Genomic DNA, 26,779 nt, shown 5'->3' with positions numbered 1-26,779 from the left:
TATGAACATATATTTATATGTTAAATATTGAGACAACAGACAGCTTTGAGCCTCTACTTAAGACCTCCCTAAACTCAAGAATATTTTGTTCTAGTAACTTGACGCTCTGTGATGCTCACCTTCCTGACATGATCACTGAAGACAAAATGGGTTCATAAGCAAATATGGAGAAGAAAGCAGATGGTGCTCAGATATCAAAAGATATAGTGTCTGGGGCCTTAAAGGCTTGAATTAAACAAGCAGCCATCTAGCAGGGAAGCAACTAAGCCCACATGGAAAAGGCACACACACGATCACCGTGAGGTGTACATGGGATCAGGTATCAGGTACCAAAACATCCCAAACAATTATATCAATGTGAATGAGGGGGTCAGAGAGAATATCCAAAACCCATATGTAGACAACTGGACATACCCTCACAGGAGGGTCACACGGAAGGGAAGATTCAGCAAGGGTGCAGGATAGCACTGGCCAAACCCACAGCATTCCTCTAGTTCTCGAATGCTTCCTCCACTCCACTATCATGACCTCAGTTCTACCTTACAAAATCTGCTAGACTGGAGTATGTAGACTGGTACAGATAAGAGCACTCAACACAGGGAATCCAGAACAGATAAACCCATCAGGAACAGGAGTGGGAGTAGTGATACCCTGGGGGGATGGGATAGATGGGGGGAAAGGGGAGAAAGGAGGAACTGATCACAGGTTGGATATATAACCCCGTACCCTTAGGGGGACAATATTAGAAAGGTGGGTGAAGGGAGATAACAGATGATGTAGAAACACACACAAAACCCCATAATTATACAATTGCTTCAATAATCAATCTCTGAACATATTCACCCTCAAGAAAGAAACACAGAAGATACTGGTGCTATAGCAAAATGTGGTGGAGAACCTAGCTGGTGATCAGCTATCGAGTAAAATAGTGTCTGGAGCCTTAAAGGCTTGTCTCCAAACAAGCAGCCATCTAAGAGAGATGTCAACTAAGTCCACATGGAACAAGCACAGCATCATCAGTCACCAAAGAATTAGAATCCATATAATCCGAAGTCAAAGGAGGGATCCGTATCACAGCCTAAATTGTAGGAATCCATGTGCAGAAGGCCAGGGATAACAGTGGGAGCTGAAGATTCTATTATGGAACTACCTAGGAAATAAGCCTCCAGAGAACTCCCCTATCTGAGAGTGAGGAAAGGGAGGAAAGTGGGCACTCAACAGAATACTTGGGAGAGAGGAGTACAGAAGATCAAAGGCATAAATCTGACACAACTACTTACAACTTGGTCAGTAGATTCCCCCTATGATGCAGGCTGGACCTGATCTGATTTCCAAAATTTTCTGTAGTTTTGGTCTGGTTTCTATTCACTCATAGTAGAGGTGTTGAGTCAATGGAGGCCACCCTTTTGAAGCTGTGCTATATGGTTTTCCATTTTCAGGATGTGAAACCCAGGGTTGATGAACCTATAGAGACAGCAGGTAGAATAAGAGGTTCAGCAGGAGGGGGTGGTACAGTGGAGGTGTTGGGGGTAAAAGGGAGACGATATCAAGGAGACCATGCAGAAAAGAATGGCTGGGGACTGAATATGGTAGCAATTGTACAATTCTACTTGATGTGGTTTAATATGGAAAGATATGTTCTATGCATTAAATCCAAATTAAAAAAAAAAGAGTTACAGTCTTGGAAATACACAGGATCAGTTCTACCCTGGCCTATAGAGTTGCCATGATTATGAATGAACTCTATGGCCATGAGTGATTTTTTGTTACTTCATGATGTCACAATAAAAAATACCCCAGGTTTATGGTGATGAACAATAAAAATGGATTTTCCCACAGTTACAGAGACTAAAAATCACCCACTACCACCATACACACATACAAAATCATGCAATATGAAGCAAAGGGTCATTAAAAAGGAAAGAGAATGAGGAAGGGAAATGGGGAGGGAAAAAAATGAGGAGCTGATACCAAGGGCTCAAGTAGAAAGCAAATGTTAGGTATACCGAATAGGACATAGCCCAAACTGATTTTTTTACAAGGAAATCATAAAGAAATAAGAAAAAATTGAAAAAGAGAGAGAAGAAATAAGCAGAAATCTTGGGTGTGTTCACTGGCCTTCAAGACTGTCCAGGAGCTGCCCCTCCTGGCCTGAAGTGCCCCCTTGGGGGCTCCTCAGGGGCTTCGTAGCTCTGCCTTGCTCCAGAAGCTGTTCTAGGATGCTCCCTTCTTGGTTCGCCAGGCTGCTTCTCAATTCAGTCACTAGACTAGAACATGTGCACAGGTATAGAAAGAGATGGGAGCTCACGACACACAGAATCCAGGAACAGGGGTGGGAATAGTGATACCAGAAGGGTAGGGGGAAGAGGGGGAGAGGAAGGAAGAAAGGGGGAACCGATGGCAGTGATCGACACGCAGCCACACACCCCTCTGCAGGGGAAAGAACACCTGAACACATGGGAGAAGGGAGACAGTGGTCAGTGTGAGAGATGAAAATAATAACAATGTACAATCCATCGAGGGTTATGAGGGCGTGGGGGGGGGGAGCTGATACCGAGGACTCAATAGAGAGCAAGTGTCTAGAAAAGAATGAGGGCAACACATGTACAAACATGCCGATTCAGTTGATGTGTGGATCGTGATAAGAATTGTAGGAGCCCCAATAATTTTTTTAAAGGAAAATGTTTTGAAAACGACGATGGCAACAAATGCACAAATGTGCTTGACACATGGATGGATGGATGGATTGTGATGAGTTGTATGCGCTCCCAATAAAAGGATTAAAAATAAACAGACAAATAAAGGAAATAAAAGGTGACCGTGGCTATCTGAAGAGACTAAGACTCTCTTTTCGCTGTGGAGTATCGTAGGTAAGTGGAAGAAATGACACGGAAACAGGGCTGAACAGAAAATTTCCAAAGACAATTGGGGAAGACAGAGTAGACTATTACAATGAAATATGTAGAGACCTCGGGTTAGAAGGTCAAAATGGATGAACACACTCAGCATAACTTAAATGGAAAGAACCGCAGAAAAACATCAAAACTTGAGTGGCAACACTGAAAGATTCTTTTGGTAAAATATTGGATGATACAGGAAGCATCAAAAGATGAAAAGAACACATAGTCACTGTACCAAAAATAACTACTTGATATTCAACCATTCCAAGTGATAGCATATATATAAAACAAGACTTAGTGGTACTTAAAGAAGACGTGTATGCTACATCGAAAACATTAGCAAAAACCAAAAGGCTTCAGAAATGTATGTAATATCAATTGAAATATTTTGACAAGCTGTTGAAACACTGGAATCACTTACAGTTATGTGACTGAGAGGTTGAAGACCAGAAGAGACATGGCTATGACCTAGCTGAGAAAAGCCATTGCTGTGAGCAAACAACTGCATACGTAATGTGCTCTGATTCTGACTTATAGTAACCTGCCAACTTTCCCAATAAACCACCATAGCCAAGGCTATTATCTGTAAGCTCTGTGTGATCATTGCAGTGGAATATCAAACAGCCTGGTCTGCTTGCTGTGGTTATCACCTGGCTCCATTTGTGCAGCGTAAATTGAGGAAATGCAGTGATAAAGGGGTAGACGGCGTTTGGAAATGTTCCATTGGTACTTAGTACCCTGGCCTCTAGAGGTTATAGATGAGAGAAGAGAGGAAGGGCTGTCTGTCCTGAAGTTTAAATAGTTGTGTGATTCCTGAACCTATGGGCATTACCTAGACCTCAGAGGCCTATGAATGACGAGAAGATTTGAAGGGGCCAACTGGTCTGCAATTCAGGGAGATGTGTGGGAGCTCTTGAATTTGCTTGCTATTTGACTTTGCTTGGCTGAATAAGGCGGACTTATCAAAACTAGAAAGTTGATTGATATTGTGAGCTGGTGTATATTCATATAATTCTGACTGCTTGTCCTAGACTACAGTGGCTCAAAATTCCAACTATAATGACGATTTTTCAGTTCAAAGAATGTGCTTTATTCCTCAGAACCCTGGGTTGATGGAAACAGGTAATTTATAAGTTGAATATCTAACATGGGGATGAGAATGACAAATAAGTTACAGAAGACTCTGTGTTAGTTCTCTAGTTAGACTAGAGAAACTAATCCATAGAAACTCATATGTATACAAGAAAGAGCTTTATCTAAACAGTAATTGTACATTAAGAAAACATCCCATCCCAGTCAAGATCAAGTCCCTAAGTCTGATATTAGCCCATATGTCCGATACCAATCTATAAAGTCCTCTTCCAACTCGCAAAACACATGCATGACAGTGAATGCAGGAAGATCACAGGCCAGTGGGTGCAAAGTTTGGTGGATCCAGTGGTGGTGACACATCTCAGTGCTGGCAGGGAGCTCCATGTGGTTCCTCCAGCTCCCAGGGCACGGGTCTACAGTGTAGTAGTGCCACGTGTCTTGTCCGTCGGGGAGTAGAGCATCGGAGTGAGCAGAGAGAGCGAGAGAGCGAGCGAGAGAGAGAGAGAGAGAGAGAGAGAGAGAGACTGCCACCTCCAAGGAGGAAAATACAGGAGTTTCCAGAATTCTCAGAGAAGGCCATGCCCACACAGAGGCCTTATTCCTTATATCAGACTCTACCCCTTCACTTGCAAACCTCTCAAATTGACAACAAATTATATAACTACCACAGAACCTAATTCAATAATTGATCAATTTTGATGGCTTAGCAACTTTCTTGGGTGTGTGTGGTCTCAAAATGACTGGGACAAGGAACAATTCCAACTGAATAATACCCTCTTTCTTGATGGGTCTGAGGAGGAGTTGAGGGGGGGCGGAGTTATTGATTGATTCACTCTTTCCAGTGGAATGGCCAAGTGTACCAGTCCCAGAGAGAGAGCCCTGCATATCTCTCCCACCCTTCACCCCCACAGAGTGTGGATTGATAATTTCACTTCACCACACCTGCATAGAGTTTTAGTCTTTATATTGATTTCTTTCAAATAAGCAGTTTTCCCCCTGTGATTTCCCTCATTATTTTTAATTTCACCAATTTCTTTAGAATTTTTATTATTTTCTTCCTGCTTTCTTCTTCTTCTTCTTAAGAAATTTCATTTTTTTTTTCCAGTTTCCCGAGGTGGTGGCTCAGATTCTCAATTACTTATCTTTCTTCTTTTGCTGGTGGCTAATCAAAAGGCTGGTAGAGTGAATCCAGCAGCCTTTCCTGGGGAAAAGGGTGCGGAAGTCTACTTCCTTCCATTTCACAGCCATGGAAACCCTAGGCAGCTCTGTCCTGTTGAATCAGGATGAGTCAACATCAATTTATGAGCAGGGGGCTTGGCATTTTTGTTTGTGTTAAGTGCAGTTTAATTCCACACATTTCTACCAACTATTTTTCAAGTACCTCCATTATATTTTCCCTCTTTTAATTAAATAAAATATGAGAGCATTTTAAAACTAGGTTGCTGTGGCTTGGGAAATAAAGTGAAAAGGAAATTAAAAGAGGACGAAGTTAAAGTTTCACATGTTTGCCTGTTAATTTGATTTTTGTGTGCTTAATTGGTTCTTTTCTATTGGTGTTGATGCTGCTTCTAGATAAAAGAGACTTTGACCTGTTGCCAGTAGCAGAAATAGATCTTTTGTAAGCAAGGATTGAAGAAAAAGAGGAGGATAATTGAAGACTCACAAGGTAATGGTAATTAAAAACAAAAATTGAGGCTCAGGAGAAGTGTTAACTGTAAAAAATTAAATAAGAGTACAAGCTAGTTCTTTGAGATGGGAGGAAAGAGGAGACAGTAAGATTACAAATTAAGAAAGGGAACTTTTAGCAGGTAAATATTCAATGGAGGAAATAATTTTATCATCTGAAAGTTGGTAGAGGGCCTGAATATTGCAGAAACTGAAGCAATTGATTCGCCTCCCTGGGGAGCAAAGGAATGATGGGGGGGGGGCATGCTGAAAAGCAGATACTTTTACTTTTTTTCTGGATGAAGGGCTATCAGACTAAATGGTTTAATTGCTGGAGTTGGACTCACGGAGTAATTCTTTTTTTTGAATAATTATTTTTCTGCTAAGGCGACTTTAGGCCGAATTAACTTGGGAGCTTATGCTCTAAAAGAACACACCTGCGATCCAGTATAGTGTCATTCATCTGACACGTGTGAGCAATGTGTGGCTCTTTAACACACACAATAAAATATGGACTTTTAGGAAGGCTGCAGTAAATTTATTAGGGTGTTTCAATAAAGTCAGATATTTAATTAACAAAGGCTAGGGATTTGGTGTGAGGACAGTGGTAGGTTAGCCTTAACAACTGTAACGTGAAAACCGGTGCCAAGGAGTGTGCCAGCATCTTATGAAAATGAACGGATGCTTACATGCTAAATGAGTGGATCATTTTCTACATGGGAAAGCATAATCAGCAACCAATGAGTATGATGCCAACTGAAGAATGAGAGGTAGCATAAATAAAGATATATAATTCAATGGCATTTATAAAATAAATTTTTTAAATCCTGTAATAATGTATTAAGGTTATTTTTTTCAATAAATAGAATGCATACTAAAGCTATCAAAGTAACAATTTCCATTCAATGTCAATAGAGTTACATGTGCCTTTTTTAGTTTATCAGCAATAGAACATCTCAAATGCCAGTGACACTTCCCGAGGAACAAGAAGTCAGAGCTTTCTTTTGGAATTGCAAAAAAATACCATGATATGGAAAGTCAGAATTATCTCATTTTACCTTAAAATATATCCTGAATCTTCTAACATTAAAAACATAAATTCCCTTATCAAATTTTTTTTCAATTTAGTTAACTATATTGAAGCAAGTTGTCTGGTACCAACCACACTGCAACAGGAAGCATTATTGCTGGTGTTAGGGGGTGTCCAGTTGGTTCCCTACTTATAGTGATGCTACATTCAACCGAGCAAAACAGGGGGCGCTCCTGCGCCATCCTTACCACTGTTCCTGCGGCTGGATCCAGCGTTGCAGCCACTGCAAAATTCTTGGGCTCTCACTCCAGGCTTCGGGTTTCCTACTTTCCTTATTCCCCCTGAGTCCAGCTGGAAAGCAGAGTAAAGTTTATGATTATGAAATAAAAGCTAAGCAATAAAAAAAGTGTACAGTTTCCTAAACAGTGTCTGTATTGGTTTCCCAGGGCTTCCATAAACAAAGTATCACAAACTGGGAAATTTATAAAAGCATGCATGCTTCATATATGATTTGAGGACCTGGAAGTCTGAATTCAGGGAATTTCGGTCTCTCCAAAAACTGAGGTGAAGATTATTCACGTATTGCCTAGGCCTCGGCGTGGTTTGATTTACTGTCTTCATCTCTGCCTCTCTGTGCCATCCTCTCAGTGGCTCCTCTCCTTGAGCACAGTGATGCAGCCACTGACTGTGTCAATCCATCTCATCGAGGGTCTTCCTGTTTCAACACTGCCCCTCAACTTTATCAGACATGGTGCCCTTCTCCAGGGCTGGTCTCTCCTGACAATAGGTCCAGAGTATGTAAGACCAAGTCTTCACATCTCTGCTTCTAAGGGACACTCTGGCCTTACTTCTTGCTGTATAGATCTGTTTGTCCTTTTGCAATCCATGATACTTTCAATATTCTTCTCTAGCACCACAATTTGGATGCATCCATTCTTCTACGGTTTTCCTTATTCAATGTCCAAATTTCACATGCATATGATGCAGTGGAGAACACCATGGCTTAGGTCAGGCATACGCTAGTTCTCAAAGTAACACCCTTGTTCTTCCAACTCTAAAGATATCTTGTTCATTTACTTAATGCAACACGTCTTTTGATCTCTTGACTGCTGCTTCCATGAGCATTGCCTGGGGACCAAAGAAGACAAAATCCTTGACAACTTCAACCTGCCTTCCACATTTCGTGATAGAAATTGGTCCAGTTGTGAAGCGTTTGGTCTTCCTTACATCGAGTTGTAATCCATATTAAGGCTTCAATTCTAGATCTTCATCAGGAAGTGCTTCAATTCCTCCTCACTCTCAGCAAGCAAGGTTGTGTCATCTGCATACCATAGGTTTTAATAAGCCTTCTCCCCATCCTGACACACTCTTCTTCATATAATCCAGGCTGTCCGATGATTTGCTCAGCATGTTGATTGAACATGTATGGTGAGAAGATACAAGTCTGACACACTTCTTCCATGACCATAAACCAGGCAGGATTTCCTGGTTCTGCTGATACAACTGCCTCTTGATCCACATACAAGTTCTAAAGAAGCACACTGAAGCGTGCTTCCTTTAAAGGATGAACTCACATTGATGATCCAATAGCATGCTTACTATTTCTTTTTATGTCCTCAGTGAAGCACAATTAACATTCACACACATAAAATTATAAAAGCACACACATAAAAACATTCTGATCCTGACAATATCTGAATTCCCTGAAATAACAGATATTTGTCTTATATATTTTCCTCACTTTTTTTCTGATCCCTCAAAGAAACCAATTTTAAAATCCTTCATCTACCAACTGTCTTTTCAAGGCACTCTAATCTTTTACTCTCAAGTGTGAACAAATCTAGGCTTTCTGGTCCCATAAAGGGTTTCAGGCTCAGAAACCCACAGGGACAGTTGTTCCACTGTGATTCAAAAGTGAATTGGGCATTGAGTTTGATTTTGGTTTGGTCTAAAATTTCTTCTTGCCTCTATTCATTGGGCAAACTCTCAAATAGGACTCTATTTTTAGGTATTTGTTACAGTGGCACCTGCTTCTGGAACCCAAATGTGTATTGTCACCTATTGCTGTGTTTAAAAGTACTCAAACTGGCTGACTTACAGGAAGAGAACTGCATTGCCTCACAAGTCTGGGGGATGAATTCTGGGTGTTGTCCAATCTGTGCTCTCAGTGAAGATCCTTGGTTGTAGCCCCTGTTCCTGGTAACCCCAGGCATTTAAAAAAATAATTTTATTGGAGGCTCTTACAACTCTTCTCACAATCCATATATACATCCATTGTGTCAAGGACATTTGTACAGTTGTTGCTCATCATTCTGAAAACATTTACTTTCTACTTGAGCCCTTTGTAACAGCTCCTCATTTTTCCCTCCATGCACATATCCCCCTCCCTCATGAACCCTTAGTAATTTATAAAGTATTATTATCATGTCATATCTTACACTGTCCGATGTCTCCCTTCACCCGCTTTTCTGTTGTTCATCCCCCAGGGAGGGGGTTATATGTATTTTTTTGTAACCAGTCCCCTCTTTCCACCCTACCTTCCCTCCACCCTCCCCATATCGCCACTCTCACCACTGGTCCTGAGGGGATCATCTGTCCTGGATTCCCTGTGTTTCCAGTTCCTATCTGTACCAGCGTACATCTTCTGGTCTAGCCAGATTTGTAAGGTAGAATTGGGATCATGATAACGGAGAAAAGGAAAGTTGTGTGTTTCATTGTTGCTACACTGCACCCTGACTGGCTCATCACTTCCCCGTAACCCTTCCATAAGGGTATGTCCAATTGCCTGTAGATGGGCTTTGGGTCCCCAGTCTGCACTCCCCATCATTCACAATGATATGATTTTTTTGTTGTTTGATGCATGATACCTGGTTCCTTCGACACATCGTGATCAAACAGGCTGGTATGCTTCTTCCATGTGGACTTTGTTGCTTCTCAGCTAGATGGCTGCTTGTTTATCTTCAAACCTTTAAGATCCCAGATGCTATATCTTTTGAATGCTGGGAACCATCAGCTTTCTTCACCACCTTTGCTTATGTACCCACTTTGTTTTCAGTGTTCATGTCGGGAAGGTGAGCATCATGGAATGCCAGTTTAATAGAACAGAGTGTACTTGCATTGAGGGAGTACTTGAGTGAAGGCGCAATGTTCATCTGCTACCTTAATACTAAACAATATACGCACATAGATCTATTTCCCCATCATCATATATAAATATATTTACGTAAGTACATGCCTGTATTTAGACCTCTATAAATGCCCTTTGCCTCCTAGTTCTTTCCTCTATTTCCTTTTACTTTCTCTTGTCCCACTATCATGCTCAGCCTTCATTTGGGTTTAAGTAATTCCTCTTGATTACACTGCCCTTGTTCAAGCCCTACTAAGCCTTTTATACCCTCCTTGTCACTGATTTTGGATCACTTGTTGTCCCTTTTTCTCTAGGTTGGTTAACACCACTTCCTTTCCCCCACCTCCTTCTCTCCCATGTCCCCCCAGAACCATCAGTCTCAATGTTTTCTCCTCCGAATTTTTTATCCAGCTTTTCTTATCTAGATAGACCTGCAGAAATAATAATATGCACATAAAAACAAGACAGAATAACAAAGCAACAAAAGAAAACATTGGCAACCACAAAAAATAAAAAAAGAAAGAAAATCCTGTAAATAGCTCAAGGTCTGTTTGTTGACCTTTAAGAGTGTTTTCTGGTTGAGTCTGATGGGATGCCATGCCTTGGCCCAAAGTCTATTTTTGTTATTCCCTCAGGACTCCCTTGTTTTGCTCCCCTTGGTGTTCTGTTGCACACCCTTAGTGTTTTGCCTCTGTGTGGTGGGATCAGATCAGGCACAATACCCACACTGTGTCTCCAGTGTTGTCCCCTGTAGGGCTATGTGTCAGTGAGGGAAGTCATGTCTCATAGTGGGGCTGGCCATATGGTCTTCTCTGGCATTGGCTGCTCTGAGTGGGGATATCCTCCTTAGGGCTTGGTGGGCCAGGAAGTACTCCAATCTCTTCCTCCCCCTTCATTTACCCCAGGAGATATTTCAGTCAGAAGCAAACCACCTCTTTCTATTTTTATTGTAGTTAATAATGTTTCAAAGGGAGAATGCTATGGATGTCTCAACTCCTAATGAGAACTTGACAATTTAAAGAAAACATTGTAACTATTGTTGCAGAATAATTACAGTAAAAAAATTACAAGGTGATATAAAAAACTATAAGGTTAGTGTATTTTACCCTTCATCTCTTTTTTGATTCCCCTCTCCCCATCACTAAAGTGTCATTTTACTGCTAAAAAATATAGCATTACCTTATATTTTTCAGATTACAGTGTATTTCAGAAGGAGTCCTAGGGGTATAGTGGTTACAAATTGTGCTGTGCTTTGAAATGTCAGCTGTTCAGTGCCACCAGTCAGCTTCTACAGGGAAAGAAGGAATTTTCTACTTCTACAAATAGTTAGTCTCAGAAACTCACAAGGGACAATGATAGCCTGTTTTATGAAACTGATCTGAATCGGCATCACCCCAATGGCAGTGAGTGAATAAACTCCAGACAAGGACTCAATAATATTAGCTGTTCCTTTTCTGCCCAAAATAAAGGGTATAAAATTGGCCTGATTGGCAGTACTCTGGTGCCAGGCTTGTCTCTAGAACAGATCATATATATCTTTCTATACATGTTTATGAATTCAGAAATAATTTCCTTTGACTCAGCATAAGGATTATCCCATCATAACCAAGTAAGTAGAGCTTAAATATAAATGGGAAATAAATGCTAAATCATTCATTAAAGACATCAGGAAATCTGTGTTTGAACATCAGCTGAGAAGGAAACATGGTTTAATGTATTGCTGAGTTCAAAGATAAATTAGATTCTGAAATCAAGGGATAAGGTTGTTTTTATAAAGTGATTTTGGAAAACGCTACCTGTTCATATTAATCTGTAAATGTGTCTACGGGATCACAAATCTAAAACCATTGGGTTTAGAAAGCAGAACAGAGGTATGCTTTTGTTTGTGATTTTATTTTGAAACTTTTCAAATATTGGTCATCAATCCTATACAAAGAACCTAAGAATGAGTGGAGGGTAAATTAGTAAGCCTATTCATTCCAAGTCATGGTCTGGTAGATTCTGTTCAGAAGTGATAACCAGGTCTGTCTTCAATGGTGGCTTGCGGGAGTTGGTCCCTCCAACCTTTCCCTGTGCACACCAAGAGAACATTGACCAGCTGCGCCACCAGCACTTTGCGTGTAAAGTAAAACCCAAGTCCAACCCACTGCCATGGAGTCATTCCCAACTCAGAGCTGTCTTCCAAGACAGACAAACGCCATCCCCCACAGGCTTCCCAACGCTGTGGATCTTTACAGAAGCAAAGTGCTGCAGCTTGCTTCTTCTGGGGAGCAACTTGTGAGGCTAAATGACTGAACTCTCACTTAGCGGCAGCGCTCTAACCACTGTACAATAGGGCTCCATGCATACAATAAAAATGCTGCTTGAAAACATCATGTGACTGGTGGTGGGGAAAATGGCGGTGGGAAGGGTAAAAATCTTGTGAGAATTAAGTTTTGACTGCCCAAGAGAAATGATAGGATTCATATGTACATTGTATTGATATATAATATAATTAAACATCATATCAGTATTCTCTGTTTATTTGCAAGGTCATTATTCTAAATAGTTCATAAAAACAATTTTAGATAAGATCAGAAAAATAATTTTTAGACAAGACTTCTAGTAATTCTATATTAGTTTAGTCTTTATGTGTCAGTCTAGACAGAGAAACAAATCCATAGAAATTCATATGTGTATAAGAGAGAGGTTTATATAAAGGGTAACTACATTAAGAAAGCAACCCAACTCATTCCAGTCCAAGTCCATAAGTCCAATATTAGCCCATATGTCCAATACCAATCTATAAAGTCCTCTTCAGACTCTCAAAACACATGTAATGATGCCAAATGCAAGACAACAGGCCAGTGGGTAGAAAGTCTCCTGGATCCAGTGGTGTAAGCATATCAGCGCTGGTAGAGCTCTCCACGTGGCTTCTCCAGCATCCAAGGTTGCATCAGGGTAGGTCCATGTGGCTTCTACTCAGGGATGTCTCTCAGGAACTAAGTAGAAAGAGAGTGTATCTTCCACCTCCAAGGAGGAAATACAGGAATTCCCAGAATTCTCAGAAGATCATACTCACACAGAGACCTCATTGACTATGACCCAATTGACAGACTAGACTCCACCCCTTCACTCTTAATCCTCTCATGTCCCAAATCAACACCAGATTACGTAACTATCATACCGAGTAAAACATAAGCAAAAGAGAGAAGTAGGAATATACATAAGACTACAGAAATAGTTGTTCAGGTATATCCAGACTTTAGGAATATTAATTTTAAAAACATCTAATTGGCAACTTAAACATAGCTTGCTCACTGTATCCATCATTGTATTCATATTAGTTGTTTTCCTTGAAAAAATTAATCTATTTTTATGAAAAGTTTCATAGTGTTCTAACCAAAAAATTAGAACCCCTCATGTACTTTCATGAGTGAAATCTTAACATCTGTTTTATAGTTTTACTTATTTTTCTCCTTTTCCAATCGCTGTGCCTTTCTCTTTTTCTTACCTTCTGGCAATGTTGAGTAGACATGAGGAGCATATCCATCCTTGATTTTTACCTAATCAAATGGGAAAGCATTCAGTCTTTCACCTTTAATTTTTTTTTGCATCTTTTCCTAATTTTATTTATTTTTTTTATTTTAACAATTTATTGGGGCTGATACAATTCTTTTCACAGTTCATACATATACATACATCAATTGTATAAAGCACATCTGTACAGTTTTTGCCCTAATCATTTTTTTCTCTTTTCTTCTTTTACATTTTATTAGGGACTCAAACAACTCTTACCACAATCCATACATATACATACATCAATTGTATAAAGCACATCCATACATTCCCTGCCCCAATCATTCTCAAGGCATTTGCTCTCCACTTAAGCCCCTTGCATCAGGTCCTCTTTATTTCCCCCCCCTCCCTCCCCTTTCCCCCTTCCCTCATATGCCCTTGGTAATTTATACCTCGTTATTTTGTCATATCTTGCCCTATCCGGAGTCTCCCTTACCCCCTTCTCTGCTGTCCCTCTCCCAGGGAAGAGGTCACATGTGGATCCTTGTAATCAGTTCCCCCTTTCCAACCCACTCACCCTCCACTCTCCCAGCATCGTCCCTCACACCCTTGGTCCTGAAGGAATCATCCACCCTGGATTCCCTGTACCTCCAACCCTCATATGTACCAGTGTACAGCCTCTGTCCTATCCAGCCCTAATGTTAATACTAGGTGATATTTACATGCAATCTGTCGAATTAAAGAAATTCGTTTCTAAGCTTGCTAAGAGTTTGTAGCATGAATGAGTTTTCCATTTTGTCAAATGTTTTTCTTTATCTACTGAGATGAACATACAGATTTTCTTCCTTATTCTGTCCATATGCTGAAGTCATTGATTGGCTTTCAAATCCAAGGCTGTTGGGGTGGTTTTTTTTTTTTTTAATTTAATGAATCCTGTTTGGTCATGATGTAGGTTCCTTAACATCTAGCCTATGAACTTGGAACCTGTGTCTACCATTGGGTGAGCTATTTTAGCTAGAGAGAGAGTAGCTACAAGTAATTGTAAATACTCAAGACACAGATTAGGTATATTATGTCCAGAAGAACATACAGGTGAGAAAAACAAAGCAGAAGCTTTCTTCTAAAAATACGGTAGTATGGAATACCAGAATTATCTTTTTTTACCTTTAAAAACACGCATTGTTTTAAAACATTTTTGTTTAATTATGTTTCTTATCAATGCTTACATATTTTATTTAGTGAAGCATTTTGAAGCAGGCTGTCTAAAATCCACCACTTTGAAGTGGTACATTATGTATACCTGCTATCAGTTCTAAAAATACCTTTCTTTAATGGTGATAATTAGGTAATTGGAGCTATTTAAAAATCAGATTGGCACAGGGCAATTGAAAAGATGTCCTTGCTTCCTGTTAGATTATTTGTTTCCACAGTGACCTGAACAGAGTAGCACAAAGACTAATTGATTCCAGATGATCTTCAAATTATTAGAAAGAAAAGAGCATGGAATTGGTCACAACAGGTCCACAAGTCATTTATTGGAGGATCACACATTAAGAGTGGCAGGTTCTCAATTTTTGTCCAAAAATTTCTTTTAAAAGGGCCCTGCTAAATTAGGAAGAAGAAAATACTTAATTTATTGGGAGATATACCTCTTTTCATGTACATTTAAAAATATTTACTTACTGTGATTTTGCTAGTCTTACATGAAGACCATCAAAGATCCCTATGTGTCCTACACAAATAATCATCAGACACTCAATTAAACCCGCTTAATTTAGAATGTGGAATTGGTTTTATTTCTAACTAACTAGAAAGATAATAGTTCCAAAGTACAATTCTTCCATAAGGGGGGAATTTCTGAGAAATAAAGTCAACTATGACTATTTCTTCAGTTGGCTAACTGAAGAATTACAAATATATGCTTGATATTTTCAATGTTGTTTGATTGCCTAAGACCATTTTAAGTACATTTCAGTACTCAGGTTAATTTTATAAGTAATTAACTGGCATAGTAAGTAAGGTTTCCAGATCTTCCATGAAAATCACGTATCCCTCCTCCCCACCTATTGACTATCCAACATTTCATATTCACAACAATAGCAAACACTTTACTTAAGTCACCTCAAAGTCAAGAGAGGACCCTTGTGTCATTAATTCCAAGTTCTCCACTAATTTATATAGTACTGGATGTTAATACAATTGAGAATGAGAGAGAGAGAGGGAGAAAGAAAGGCTGGACTCGATTTGGGGTCATTAATCTCTATACAGTCTCCGTGGCCTCATTAAATACTAGACAGGTGATAGGCTGAGGGCTGCCACACCATCTGAGTGGGGTTACAATTTGGGGTCACAAAAGGTGACAGAAGTAAACTTTATTTTGTAAAACAATTTTAATTTTATAGCAGACCTGCAAGGATTTTACATGGCCCTCCTGTGTCCTATAGTCAGTTTTCCTAATTAGCCGCTTACATGATCAAGCCCCAACTCTGTATGACAGAGTAGAGCTGCTACATTGGGTTTCTAAGACAGTAAATATCTATGAGAACAGAGAGCCTTATTTTTCTCCTGTTGAGCAACTAGTAGATTCTAATCAATGATCATGCACTACCAGTCCAATAATTAACTCACAATGCCACCAAGACATGTGAATCCTTGAGGTGCTAGGCACAGAATACAGTGATCCCTTGTAGGTGGGAGAACAAAATTTCCTTGTATGTCAAGTCAGTATGGTGTGACTTGAAGGTTCTATATCAACATGACTAGAACAGGAGTCTAAATGGTTTGACAGTAAACGCCAAAATGATGTGATCTCCCTTAATCTAGTCTCCTCTGTAAGGGATCTGTCATGAGCAGTCAATCAGTTATAAGATGTTTAAGGTGGAGCAAAACACACTTATTCAGATCACAGCATTCATCCAATTAATTGTTAGGAATCTTTCTCATGAATGTGGTCTGTGGACACTGTGGAAAGGCTTGTTTGTATCTAGATTATGCTTGGAACTCCTGTTCCTTGGACTTCAACTGGCTGCCTTGCCTGCTTACCTTGGAAGTCATCATCACCCCATCTTGCCTGCCTACCTTGAATTCAATTGCCTCAGTGGACACCAAATGCCAAGTAAAAGTTTTCACACAATAAGGAACATTATTTGGCATCCAGGAAGATGATGGAGTAGGTAAGTACACTACCCGGATCCTCTACAAAAAAAAGGCATAATATAACAAACAAAACAGATATGGGTGATGATACCAGAAGCTTACATGTCTAAGGAAAAGATAGACATGTGGATTTTGTTTCACTGGAAAGGAAAGATGATGTTCAGATTTAAACATTAATCATGTCCAAGTTGCTTTGTTACAAAAAAACAACACCCTAAATGTGTGCTTACATACACTGAATAAGTGAAATTGTACAGATAGACCTCCTGAATTTGTTCAAAGTCAACCAGTTCTTGCATTTGTTCAAATTCAACCAGTTCTTGAGATATACATGACTGTATATCTCTCCCCTTTTCTTTTAATGCTTCATGCATTGTTCAATATTTAGAACTCAGAGTAGAACTGTTCCTGTGGGTGTCTAGGACTGTAAACCTTTTTTTTTTAATATGTGTTGAACTGGAGAATTTTTTAACAGTTTCATTGGCACTTAATCCACATATCACACAATTCAATAGTTCAATCATGTGATAGGTCGGTTTATTGTGCCATCCCGGTCAATAGGAACGTGTGGGATTAATCAATCAGGTGACAGTTTGATTACAAGGCAAAGAGAAAAATGACTCAGCAAGGCCTTTCCCATGTTTTCTTGCTCTCTTGTGATTGGACCAGCATGCAGCTGCTTTAGTGAGTTCTCTTCACTACCTGTGGGACAGCCAACCCATGGATGATGTTAGTAGAGCTTGAAGTTCCTTTGAGACCTGCTTTGCCACACTGCTGGTGTGAACATCGCTTGAGCTTGAGGCTGGTGCATCCTGTCATCTTGCATTGCTTGTGTTCGATATCTCACCCTGGCCTGCTTTGCTCAGCTCATGAGCTGCTGACTCTTGGTGACCCGCCCGGCAGTCCACATGAGTTAAAGGATGTCCAGAATATTAACTGTTCCATGGAGGTGAGTTGAATTGAGCCCTCTGTACTGTTATGTGGACTAATTAGTTGTTATATTCCTTCATGCTCTATCTATTTATCTATCTATCTAATAGCATCAGTGTCCTGGTTTTATTTATCCAAAGAACCCTGCCCAACACAAACCATATTGATAAGAATTGTGTAATCATTGCCCCTATCAATTTCAGAACATTTTCTCTTTTTCCCCCATGATGAAATCACCTTTAAAATGAGTTGTGTAATTACCTTCAGTTCCAGTGCTCACTCTAGATATAGGGGTCACAGGGAAGAGAACTTGAAGACTAGTTGCCATGGTCTATAGAACTGAAGGTCTTGTTGCTAAGCAGCTGAATCTAGAACTTAATCAAATAATGAGGAATAAGACTGGCCTTCTCTTTGTCATGTGCGGTCTTAAGAAAAATCTGCTCTGTGAGATAGTCTGAACACTCCGTGTTTATGGTGAGAACTAAAAGACTATGGAAACTTCACTTTTCTCTTTGTAAGTCATTTGAGAGTTTAGTTTTAACGAGGAAACACACCTGGGAAATTAGGATTTGATTCAGAATTTAGAGACATAGGTTTTCAGAGTATATTTGTTGAACTTAATTTTCCTTGTGGATTCATAGAACTTACTATTCCTTATTTTTAGCCCGAGAAATCATTTAAGGTCACTGCCATGGACACATTTCCTACCCATAGCCACTTGATGGGATGGGATAAGACTGCTCCTGTGGGTTTCTGAGACTGTAGATTTTTCTTATAATAGAAAGCCTCCTCTTTCTCCAGCAGAGTGGCTGGTGGTTTTGAATTGCTGATCCTGAGATAGCAGTCTAAAGTATAACCCAGTTAGGCTTCTTAAGTAGCCATAGTACTATTTATTTTTGTCATTATAATATAAGGATGAGAATAATGTTTAACAAAATCACCCTATGCGTCTGGAGTCAAATGTAAAGGACAAATATATAATCCTATAATAAAACACGGTAAAATGAAGAGCTCTTGGTTTTTATAATTTAAATGATCATGGGTACAAATCAGCTTTTAAAAACTTGGAAAACTAAAGATAATTTCCTTTTCAGTCTAGGGTACTACATTTAAATGAGGATATTTAAAATTGAGAAAGTTAAGAAACAATTTTAGATAACAGATACATAATTAAAGATATTTGAGTGTATAAAATAAATATCTGTTCAAGACGTCTGCCTTGAGGTGAGGTGTCTGGATGTCTCATTCCATTTCGGAATCTTCTTCCAGTTTTAGCATCTCTTTACACATTGCACGAGCCCTGGTGGCACTGGGTGGTAAGTCTTGGGCTGTTAATGGCAAGGTTGGCCATTCAAAACCGCTTGCTACTCCAAGGAAGAGAAGGCTGTTTGCTTCCCTAAATATGTACGGGTCGGGACACAATTCCCCACTCCCCGGTATAGGGTTGCTTTGCACCAGAACTGTCTCAATGGCATCGGGTAAACATAGTCTATTTATTTTCTCAGTAATGCTTGCAGTTTGTTATAGTAGAGCATAGAAAGGAAAGAATCCATTCACTCTGGGTTGAAGATTTTGGATAATAATGATTGAATAGCTGGAGTCTAGCATAAAGTTAAGTGACTGGGTGACGCAGTGGCTAACCTCTGGGATATTAACAGAAAGTATAGTGATTTGAATCCACCAATCACTCTGTGGGAGCAAAGTGTAACAGTCTGATTCCCTAAGGATGTCCTGTTTTGGAAACCCGATGGGGCAGTTCTTCTCTGTTTATAGCATCACTGTGAATAGGAATCAACATAACAGCCAGGGGGTTGGTTTTTGTTTCTATGTTTGTGTGTGGATATATATATATATATATCCGTGCGCACACACATATATAATCTTTCTTACAGATGGTAAGACAACTAATTAACTGAATTAAAATGTAACAAAATGGAAAATTATTTGTCTATATGACAGTCTATAGGATTAATGAGTAGTTTTAATTAATAATAAAACTGGTTTTAACTAAGATGCAAAACATGCACAGTCAATAGTAATAATTAGGAGTAAGTTACTCAATAAGCAAGATAAGCACAGTTTCATTTGTTATTACATGCAAATCAATAGCAAACAAATATAAGGTGAAAAGCATGTTGAATTGTTCACTACAGACGATTAAATTAGCACAAGTAAGCCCATTCTTATAATGCTTATTTTGCAATCTTACACAATTGATAGATAGAGGTCAGAAAAGTAGGACAATGGTTAAAGGTTAGTGTTGGGTCATTGCATCGGTAAAATCAAATGAAGGCCATATAGGTTGACTAAATATTTGATAAGCACGGTCAGAATGTGATTAGAATGACTGTTGGAGAAGAAATTGGTGAATCAAACACCAAGCCTTTTGAGATATATGTAGGAATGATTTAACAGAATTGCATAAGTGTAAAAAAGAAAGGTAAACAATTGTGTAATGAAAGACCACAGGTTAGGAATTTGCAATGTGTTTAGTAATCAAAGCAACTGAGTACTTATTATCTGGGTCACACAGGTGATTCCTGACAATGGGGAGTTTCCACTCTCTAGGGTTTCATAATGCTGAGAGTAAATTTTTAATATAACTTATCACATATTATTTATAAATGAAGGTGTGAAATAGATGCTGGAAGGGATTTAGTTACTTGTTCTTGAACATAGAGTAGCTGATGGGAAATGAAAAATAAGACAGTAAGAGAGATGAGCAGAAGATTTCAAAGAGCGGCTTGAGAACAAAGTTATTATAATGAGATGTTTAAAGATTTGGTTAGAAAAATTAAAGGGAAGAACGTGTTTAGCATTTCTGAATCTGAATGACCTGCAGAAAAAAATGCAAGACCAAATAGAAATGGAGAATTCTGTGAGAAAGATATTGAACAATTCATGGAATATGGGCAAAATACACAGAGCCATTATAAAACACACACACCCAAAAAACTGGTTATGAGCAGCTGCTACAGAATAAAGTTCAAACCGCACTGAAGGCATTGACTGAAGGAAAACCCCAGAATGAAGACAATTCCAGTTGAGGGGTTTCAAAAAATTGATGAAATGCTGTAAGCCTTCACTTATGACAAGAAATTTTGAAAGTAGCTACCTTTTCAATAAATTGGAGTAAAGTATTTTTACCCATATCAAATAAAAATCCAACATAATTCAGAAATTACTGAACAATTTTATTCATAAATCATGCAAGTAAATTTTTACCCATGGTGATTCAAAACCTGTTACAACAGTACCTCAGTGGGGAATGCCCAAAGGTCAAGCTGCTTTTAGGAGAAGATGTGAAATGACATTGTCTGTGTCAGAGAGATCTTGCCCAAACGCAGATAATACTAGAAATATATATTTCATTTATTTTTCAAAGACATTGGATAGATCATAAAAATGTAATGAATAACAATGTGAAGAATAGGAATCCCAGAGCACTGACTCCGCTGTCCATAGACCAAGAGGCAGTGAGTGGTTTGAACAGAACAATAGGATATTGTGAGGCTTAAAATTAAAAAAAGTTTTGCATTACAGTTATATCTTTTCATTATTTGATCTGTTTGGTTGGGGGGTGAAAGACTGAGAAGGTGTATGATATACAGAGAAACATAATAACAATCTATGATAGGCATATGACACAACTTTGCTTGTTGAAAGTTAAAAGGACTTGAAGAAGTTACTAATCACCTTGAAGATCAAAATTGCCAGTCTTAAATTTGGATACACCTCAACATAAGGAAAGAAAAGTCTTCATAATTGGACTAATAAGAAACATCATAATAAATAGATGAAAGATAGCAATTGTCAAAGACTTATTTTACTTGGATCCCCACTCACCGCCCATGATAGTAGTAACCAAGAAAGTAACAACATACTGCCTTAGACAGATCTGCTATTATTGGTTGTCAAGGAGTCCATTCTAACTCTCAGTGACCCTATAGGGAAAGGAGACCTGTCCCTGTGGGCTTCCAAGATTGTAACGCGGCTGGTGGTTTCAAACTGCTGACCTTTCACCAGGGCCCCCTAAACTCCGGCAAAGGCCTCTTTAAAGTGTTAAAAAAGAATTCAAAGACATTACTTGGAGGGATTCAAGCCTGACCCAACTAGTGGTATTTGAACAATGAATAAGAAAGGCTGGAGAATTGATACATTTCACTTATGTTGTTTGTGAAGAATATTGAAGATAAAATAAACTATCAGAGGAATACCATTGTCTTGGGTGAGGTATAACTAGAAGGCTCTTTGGAAGGAAGGGTGGTGAGATACCATCTCGCTTATTCTGCACATGCTTTCAGGAGGGACCAGTCCCTGGAGGAAGACATCATATTTGGAAAGTAGAAGAGCAGTATAAATGAGGAAGATGCTTAAGGAGATAGATTGAGGTAGATTGATGCAATGAGGTAGCTTGACCAATGATTGCAGCCATGAGCTAAAGAGCAGCAAGAATTGTGTGGATAGCACAGAACTAACGGGGCAATCTTTCTTTCTGCTACGCACAGGCTTGCTATGGGGTACAGCAGACTTGACGACAACTTAGGATCAAAATTTATATAAACGATGTTTCATGAGACATGCGACGAAGAAGGTGATTGTTGCTCCTTATTTACTGAAAGGAAGATTACAGAACCAAAAGAAAAGGATTTCAAAGTGAAAAGATCAAGGCACTCAGATCGCCATAGAAGAATGGAGCCAAAATGGGTAAAAGTCAAGAGACAACACATGCTCACTCAGTCATCTTTATCTTAGATAGTGCCTCCTGGGGGAAGTGTTTGCTCAGTGTGTCTTAGTTCTCCTCAGTTGAATTCACTTTACTCTGTGGTTTCAATTAGGCCTTAAGCAATATTTTAATAATTTCATTGCTTACTGATCTGATGGAGACATTGAATCCTCTCTATTTACCAATAGGAATAATTGGAATATTCTATGTACAATACTGAATTCAATTTCTAAAGATTTTATTTACACCTGTATCTATCATTGGTTTCCCAATGCCTACCACACTGTCTTGTCCATTACAATTCTTTTAATTCTGTATTGAAAGAATAAAGCAATTATCAGGTTTAACTACCAGGTACCGAGCTAGTAGTACATTTCTCATTTCCCATGTAGAAATATATTTGAAGGTTGATTTTGATACATGTTGCACTACATCCTTTAAAATTGTTGGGGATTTTGATGCTTTTTTCTCTGTAAGACAGCCTAGCCTGCTGTATGGAGTCTAAGTGGGTCAAACTATTCTTAGTTGGCTAGCAAACAGGGGTTCGACAGAAGAAATTCCTAGGCATTTACTTCTATAAATCTTAGAGCCCAGCTGATCTTGTGAGTGAGTTCTACTCAATAACACATAGTGGCCCCAGGAGTCTTAGCGATACACTGAAGTCAGATATGACAACAATAATAACATTCCGTGAACGCTCACAAATATTTTTAATTTAGAGAAAGGACATTTTTTTCAAAGACCAAAAAATTCTCTTGCCACAGAATCAATTCAAACTCATAATTATCCAATATAGGATTCCTGAGACTTCAAACCTTTTCAGGAAGAAATACCCCTATCTTTATTTTATGGGGGAGCTCTGGTAGCCTAGTGGGTTACACTTTGGGAAAGCTAGTTGCAAGGTGAGTGATTTCAATTCACCAGCACTCTGTAGGAGAAAGATGAGGCTTTCTACTCCTATAAAAACAGAACAAAACAAAAAACCCTTCATACTCAGAAGCCAACAGGGGCAGTTCTGTCCTGTCATCTAGGATCAGATGTTGATTTGATGGTGTTAAAATAGAAGTGAGTCAGAATTGATTAGATGGTATTGATTAGATGGTGTCGAGATAGAAAGTTCTATGACAGAATGGCATGTAGGCTTGACCCTTGTTGTTATCAGTCCAGTGATTACACAACGGTGCCACTAGGTCTCCTTATTAGAGGACAATATGACAGTAACCTTTGTTGTTGTCATTATTCACCCCCTGCTTTGTTCTTCACTAATATAGATGTTAAAATATAAGGTTCATATCTAGAACCAAACACATCTCTTTTCATGCCATATCCTTTTCTTTTACCCTCATTTTCCCCTTTTCATACAAAACTCCTTTACTGATGATCCTTCTCTTTTCACTTTTAGTGTTAACGCTGTGATGGTTCACCTCTGTCAAGAGAAAGCTCTTTAAGGTCTGTCCTGCTACCCAAAGCTCAGAGGGAGAAGCCCAACCAGCAGAGCCTCCTGCCCCACCTTCCTCTGCTCTCACCAATGGCCCCATAAGGCCGGCTCCATAATGGCTGGGAGCAAGGCCCCAGTGAATTCGATGATCACTCTCTGGTTGTTCAGGCTTGGGGTATTTCTATTCCTTTCTCAATTATCCCAGGTGGGGTCCCCCCAATACCAAACCTCCCCAGAAGTGGTGATTCCCTTGAAGGTAGCTGTCTCAGGGTCAAGCATGAAGGCTTCTGATTGGTTTTCCTACCATCTGAACTTTGGAGGTCAGAGATACATCATGCACATGAAGATTAAGAAGCTTTTGGTATCCAGACACCTACCAGTGTTCACCTACACAGACCAGGGTGCTCTCCTGGAAGATCATCCTTTTGTCCAGAAAGACTGCTACTATCATGGCTATGTAGAAGGGAAATCAGAATCTCTTGTTGTTCTTAGTAACTGTTTGGGGGGCTTCCATGGAATGATACAGATCAATGACTTTACATATGAAATCAAGCCCAAAAGGCTTTCTGCCACATTTGAACACCTGATATATAAGGTGGACTTCGAGGAAACACAACTTCCTTCCATCAGCTATGTTTTAACAGAAGAAGAGGATTCAAGACAATTGATGCTTCAGCAGAGTGATAGTTATGCTCTGATGAAACGTGCTTATAAAGGCGGGCGGACCCACAATTGGTTTGTTGAATTAGCTGTGGTGGCAGACTACAGTCTATTCCTACATTTTGAAAGCAATATCTCATTAGTGGAGCAATTTGTTTTCAATACTATCCATACAGTAGATTCCATTTACGGTGCCATGGATATCCGCATCATTTTACTAACAATTGAAATCTGGAATGAAGGAAATCCATTTGTCATACATGACAAAAAGTCAGTTTTGAAGGATTTTTGTGTTTGGAAAAAAAGTAACTTTAATTTCCGTGTACACCATGACATTGCATTTCTATTTACAAACCAGTCCTTGGGTAATTCCACGGGCTTCGTTTATTTGGCCACGGTGTGTAAGGATTCATTTAACTGTGGAATTTCAAGTTACAAACATTCTAAGGTAGGACATTTTGCAGCCAGCGTGGTTCGTGCTCTTGGTCACATTTTGGGGTTAGGGCAAGATAAAGAGTGGTGTACATGTGGACAAAAGAATTGTGTCATGAGTGAGGTCATATCCTTTAGTACTAAATTCAGCAACTGTAGCTATGCTGACTGGTGGAAAATGGTCACCAAAAAACCATGCGTCTACAACACACCGAACTCGGTGGACATCTTCACCCTGAAGTCCTGTGGCAATGGCGTGGTTGAAGAAGGAGAAGAGTGTGACTGTGGATCCATGCGTCGTTGTGTAAAAGATCCCTGTTGTCTGTCCAACTGCACTCTGGATCCTCGGGCTGAATGTGCTTTTGGACTTTGCTGCAAACACTGCAAGGTCATGGCAACTGGAGAACTATGTAGACAAGAAGCCAACGCCTGTGACCTTCCGGAGTGGTGCAACGGGACATCCCACCAGTGCCCCGAAGATGTATATATGCAGAACGGGGTGCCTTGTGAAGGAGGAGGCTATTGCTACGAAAAAACGTGCAGCACCCACAACTTACAGTGCAGGGAGATTTTTGGGGAACCTGCAAAGAGTGCAAATGAGCAGTGCTACAAAGAAGTAAACACGCGAGGCGATCGCTTTGGTAACTGTGGCATGAAAAACTCTAAATACGTAAAATGCAATATCTCGGATATCCTGTGTGGGAGGGTTCAGTGTGAGAACGTGAGAGAGATCCCCCCTTTGCGAGAGCACTTTGAGGTACAAGCGAATTCTTTCAACAGCGCCATCTGCTGGGGAACAGACTTTCATTTGGGGATAGCCATACCGGATATTGGCGTTGTGAAAAATGGCACAGAGTGTGGCCCAAATGGTATGTGCATCAACAAGAAGTGTGTTGACAGGGCTGCCCTGAGAAGTCACTGCTCAACTAGAACCTGTAGAAACAGGGGAGTCTGCAACAACAAAGGCCATTGCCACTGCAACGAGAACTGGGCCCCACCGTACTGCATAATACCAGGCAATGGAGGTAGTCTTGACAGCGGTCCACCCACTGGAAAACAGAAGAAATTCAGAAAACAAAATAAGGCAATAAGATACCTGGTGATACTATTGTTACTTTTTGTTTTATTTTACATATGTTTCTATTGTTTATCTGCCTATTTGCTTCGGAAAAAGCACAAAAGAAGAAGAAGGGGATTCAAAGCCTATAGACAGGAAGAAAGAAAAGCAAATGAGGAACCTTTGAAACCTTCAGACAGAATTGAGGAAAAAGAAGAGAAACCTTCCTTTCCTTCAGAAGAAATCAATTAACAACAAACAGAAAACAAGAGCCACCAACCATAATTACTGAAAATTAACAAAGTCCTTATTAAACTTGTTATGTCTTCAGCTTAGTCTTCTGTCCATTGAAATGTGTCAGAGACCCTAGACAGAAAATCCCATACATATATTCTACTTCACGACCATAAAAAAGCATTAGGCAAAAGTAATTGCCAGGCATGCCAAAAGTTCTTAATTATTTTAATCAACTTTAAGTTAATTTTTTATGAAGTGAGACATTTTTTTTGTTTCATGAATAAAAGCATAACATGTGACAGGTATGAAGGTTTGAACATGTTTTTTTCTCAGCTGCAAACTTCCTTCTTCTATTGATTTCCCTATCACACCAAGACTGGAAAGTCATAAATCAAATGTCTTCTTTGCCAGTACTACTAATAGTTTTGGCAAGACAGGATGCTATGTGGAGATTGGAAAGGTGAAAGTACTAGTTGATTCCTGTTTATCCAATGCTGCCTCAGTACCGGTGTTGAAAACAGCAGACTACTTCTGCTATGTTTTAGAACTATCAGAAACAGAACCACTGTAAACCTCAGATACACAAGCAAAGTTGGCCAGTGACTACACCTCAGGATGCTGATGTAGGCGCTTTGAACCACCTACAAAGACGATGGGATTGCAGCATGCGAGTTTGCATTTGTTTCATTTATTTTTCACCACAGGGAAATGCTTTGACCTTAGAAATCCTTCGAGATTGAAATCAGAAAAGAAAGGATAATAACACTTGTCATAAAAATCATCATTGGTATCATTTGAGACCAGGTCAGACAGCACGAGTAGAGCTAACCA

The 26,779-nt window shown here is 39.5% G+C and overlaps 1 protein-coding gene and 1 pseudogene across 1 annotated transcript; one reads left to right on the top strand and one right to left on the bottom strand.

Annotated features, from left to right (window-relative positions):
- Positions 1–23,662, bottom strand: part of LOC142455541 (rho GTPase-activating protein 17-like) — a 43,872-nt pseudogene extending 20,210 nt beyond the window's left edge.
- A 15-nt stretch (positions 23,663–23,677) lies between these two features.
- ADAM29 (ADAM metallopeptidase domain 29) lies at positions 23,678–25,963 on the top strand. The gene has a single exon (XM_075557243.1). It carries the CDS (start codon positions 23,678–23,680, stop codon positions 25,961–25,963), a length of 2,286 nt encoding a protein of 761 aa, XP_075413358.1.
- Positions 25,964–26,779: the final 816 nt, after the last annotated feature.

The sequence above is a fragment of the Tenrec ecaudatus genome, chromosome 8, assembly GCF_050624435.1.
Source record: "Tenrec ecaudatus isolate mTenEca1 chromosome 8, mTenEca1.hap1, whole genome shotgun sequence".
Classification (NCBI taxonomy): Eukaryota; Metazoa; Chordata; class Mammalia; order Afrosoricida; family Tenrecidae; genus Tenrec; species Tenrec ecaudatus.
This window is presented reverse-complemented; position numbering and strand designations above follow the sequence as displayed.